Source organism: Cebus imitator, unplaced genomic scaffold (assembly GCF_001604975.1).
Source record: "Cebus imitator isolate Cc_AM_T3 unplaced genomic scaffold, Cebus_imitator-1.0 Scaffold496, whole genome shotgun sequence".
NCBI lineage: Eukaryota > Metazoa > Chordata > Mammalia > Primates > Cebidae > Cebus > Cebus imitator.
The window spans coordinates 251679-254925 of NW_016107811.1; the positions used below are offsets into that span (position 1 = coordinate 251679).

Here is a 3247-nt window from a genome sequence, read left to right on the forward strand (position 1 = left end):
GTGATCCACCCGCCTCGGCCTCCCAAAGTGCTGGGATTACAGGCGTGAGCCACCGCGCCCAGCCTAATTTTTTATTTTTGTAGAGACAGGGTCTTGTTAGGTTGCCCCGGGGTGGTCTTGAACTCCTGGCCTCAGTTGATTCTCCTGCCTCGGCCTCCTTAAGTGCTGGGATTACAGGCATGAGCCACCGCATCTGGCTGAAAAGAGTTTCCTTTTTAAATGCGACTATAACTAAACTATAACGAATCCTGATTAGCTCAGTGAGTTACATAAAGCAGAATATAGTTGAATACTATAGAATTAAAATTCTAGAATTGAATACTATAGAATTAAGATAATACTGTTGCCCAGAGCACCTGCTCCAAAATGTATGTTAAATGGTTTTGAGTACTTCTTTAGACTCAATAATCTTTTGTTATTTTTGTTTTGTTTTTGCATTGTCCTGTCTGAGTGAAAAAATGAAATTATATAAAAGCACATTATTTTCATTAAGATACTGGTATGTTTTTTTCCCTAGCTTAAAGCAATAAATGTAGATCTTCAAAGTGATGCTGCTCTGCAGGTGGACATTTCTGATGCTCTTAGTGAGCGGGATAAAGTAAAATTCACTGTTCACACAAAGGTAAATGTGATTTTGTACTTCTATTATTTTAGCCATTTATTATACTACATATGTGATATGTTGACTGGGACTTGGGTTTTAAACATAATTGGAAAGAAACTATTTTAACAAAAATAGTTATAGGAAATGTACTTCATTTTAGATTAATATTCTGAGAGTCAGAACATAGACAGAAAGCAAATGTAATTTTTTTCCAGATTTTTACTAGTAGCTTTTACCATTCTTGTTAGTTTTAATTTTGTTGTTCTTTCTGTTAGTCAAATTACTACCTTACAAGTTATTATTTTATTTATTTATTTTTTGAGACAGAGTGTCACTCTGTTGCCCAGGCTGGAGTGCAGTGGCGCAGTCTTGGCTCACTGCCACTTCTGCTTCCTGGGTTCAAGCATTTCTTCTATTTAAGCCTCCTGAGTAGCTGTGACTATAGATGCAAGCTACTACGCCCAGCTAATTTTTATATTTTTAGTAGAGACGAGTTTCACCATATTGGTCAGCGTGGTCTTGAACTCCTGACCTCAGGTGATTCATGCACTTCATCTCCCACAGTGCTGGCATCACAAGCGTGAGCCACTGTGCTCAGCCTAACATAACTTTTAAGTTACTGTAGCAGTAACAGTACTGTATAAGAGTCTGTCAGCTTACTTTCCCAACAGTCCAAAGAAAATTTGGTCTAGATATCTCAGGGTTTTATGATATACTTTAAAGGGCATTGATGGTCTTGAAATAAGGTGAAATTTTTTAAAAATGATAGAAAATATTTATTAAAAACTTTTTAAGGCCAGACACAGTGGCTCATGCCTGTAATCCCAGTACTTTGGGAGGCCAGGGCAGGATGACCACTTGAGTCCAGGAGTTCAAGACCACATCTTAGACCTCATCTTTACAAAAAATAAAATTAGCCAGGTGTGGTAGTGTGTGTCTGTAGCCCCAGCTACTCAGGAGGTGCAGGTGGGAGGACTGCTTGAGCCTGGGAGGTTGAGGGTGCAGTGAGCCGAAATTGTTCCACTCTAGTCTAGTGACAGAGCAAGACCCAGTTTCAAAAACCTTTTTAGTGTAAATTTGATTTTTATTCAAGAAAATCTCTATCTTTACAGAGTTCATTGCCAAATTTTAAACAAAACGAGTTTTCCGTTGTTCGGCAACATGAGGAATTTATCTGGCTTCATGATTCCTTTGTTGAAAATGAAGACTATGCAGGTTATATCGTAAGTATTGAGACTCCATTTTAATCCCACTTTCTAGGAGGTTTTAGATATTTGATTATGTTTTGGAATCTTGTTTAGCATGTTCTGTGAACTGTTAATTTTTTTGAGACGCAGTCTTACTCGTGTCGCCCAGGCTGGAGTGCAATGGCATGACCTTGGCTCACTGCAACCTCCGTCTCCTGGGTTCAAGAGATTCTCCTGCCTCAGACTCCTGAGTAGCTGGGATTACAGGCGTCCGCCACCATGCCCTGCTAACATTTTTTTGGATATTTAGTAGACATGGAGTTTCACCATGTTGGCCAGGCTGGTCTCGGACTCCTGACCTCAGGTGATTGCCTGCATCAGCCTCCCAAAGTGCTGGGATTACAGGCATGAGTCACCACACTCAGCCTGTTACATTTTTTAAATTGCCAGTTACAAAACATGTTTGGTTACCACCTTTTATCCTGAATTGTTTTCTTAGGGGATGTGGGGGTATGTTATGTTCCCTCATTTAAACTTACATTCTTACTGTTTGTTAAAATTGAAATGGGCTTTTCCTAGGGATTAAGGAGATGTTACAAACCATACTGGTTTTAAAACCATAGTTGGACACATACTTAAGAGTTGGAAGTCTCTGTAAGAGGTTATCTAGGCCAGGTGCGGTGGCATGCCTGTAATGCCAGCACTTTGGGAGGCTGAGGCTAGTGGATCATCTTGAGGCCAGGAGTTCACAACCAGCCCGTACAACATGGTGAAACCCTGTCTCTCCCAAAAATACAGAAATTAGCTGGGTGTAGTTGTGTGTACCTGTAATCCCAGCTACTGCAGCCTGGGCAACAGAGTGAGACTCTGTCTTCAAAAAAAAAGATCTTCCTCTGTCATGCAGGTTGGAGTGCAGTGGTGCGACCTTGGCTCACTGCAACATTAGCCTCCCAGGTTTAAGCAATTTTCATGCCTCAGCCTCCTAAGCAACTGGGATTACAGGCGTGTGCCCCCACTCCTAGCTAATTTTTGTATTTTTGGTTAGAGATGGGGTTTCACCATGTTGGCCAGGCTGGTCTTGGACTCCTGTCTTCAGGTGATCCACCCACCTTGGTCTCACTAAGTGCTGGGATTATAGGCATGTGCCACCATGCCCGGCCTCAGGTTACCTAATCTTAATATATACCAGATGTGGCCAGGCATGGTGGCTTGCACATGTTTACCCCAGCACTTTGGTAGGCCAATACAGGCAGATTGCTTGAGCACAGGAGCTCAAGACCAGCCTGGGCAACATGTTGAAACCCTGTCTATACCAAAAAAAAAATAATAATAATAATAAAATAAATATGTACCAGATGTTATAATCAAGAATAGATGGTTATCATGTCTCAGCTGTTAACCACATTCAGATTTCTAAAATTTAGTTTTGTTTGATTTTTTTTTTTTTTAAATCATT

General features: G+C 40.7%; 1 protein-coding gene across 1 annotated transcript in view; it reads left to right on the top strand.

The window, feature by feature from the left end:
• Nucleotides 1–3247, top strand: part of SNX6 (sorting nexin 6) — a 62820-nt gene that overhangs the window by 20905 nt on the left and 38668 nt on the right. The window contains exons 3-4 of the mRNA XM_017513578.2: nucleotides 518–622; nucleotides 1717–1827. Of these exons, the coding sequence (XP_017369067.1) occupies nucleotides 518–622; nucleotides 1717–1827 (216 nt within the window). The remainder of the gene's footprint in view (nucleotides 1–517; nucleotides 623–1716; nucleotides 1828–3247) is intronic.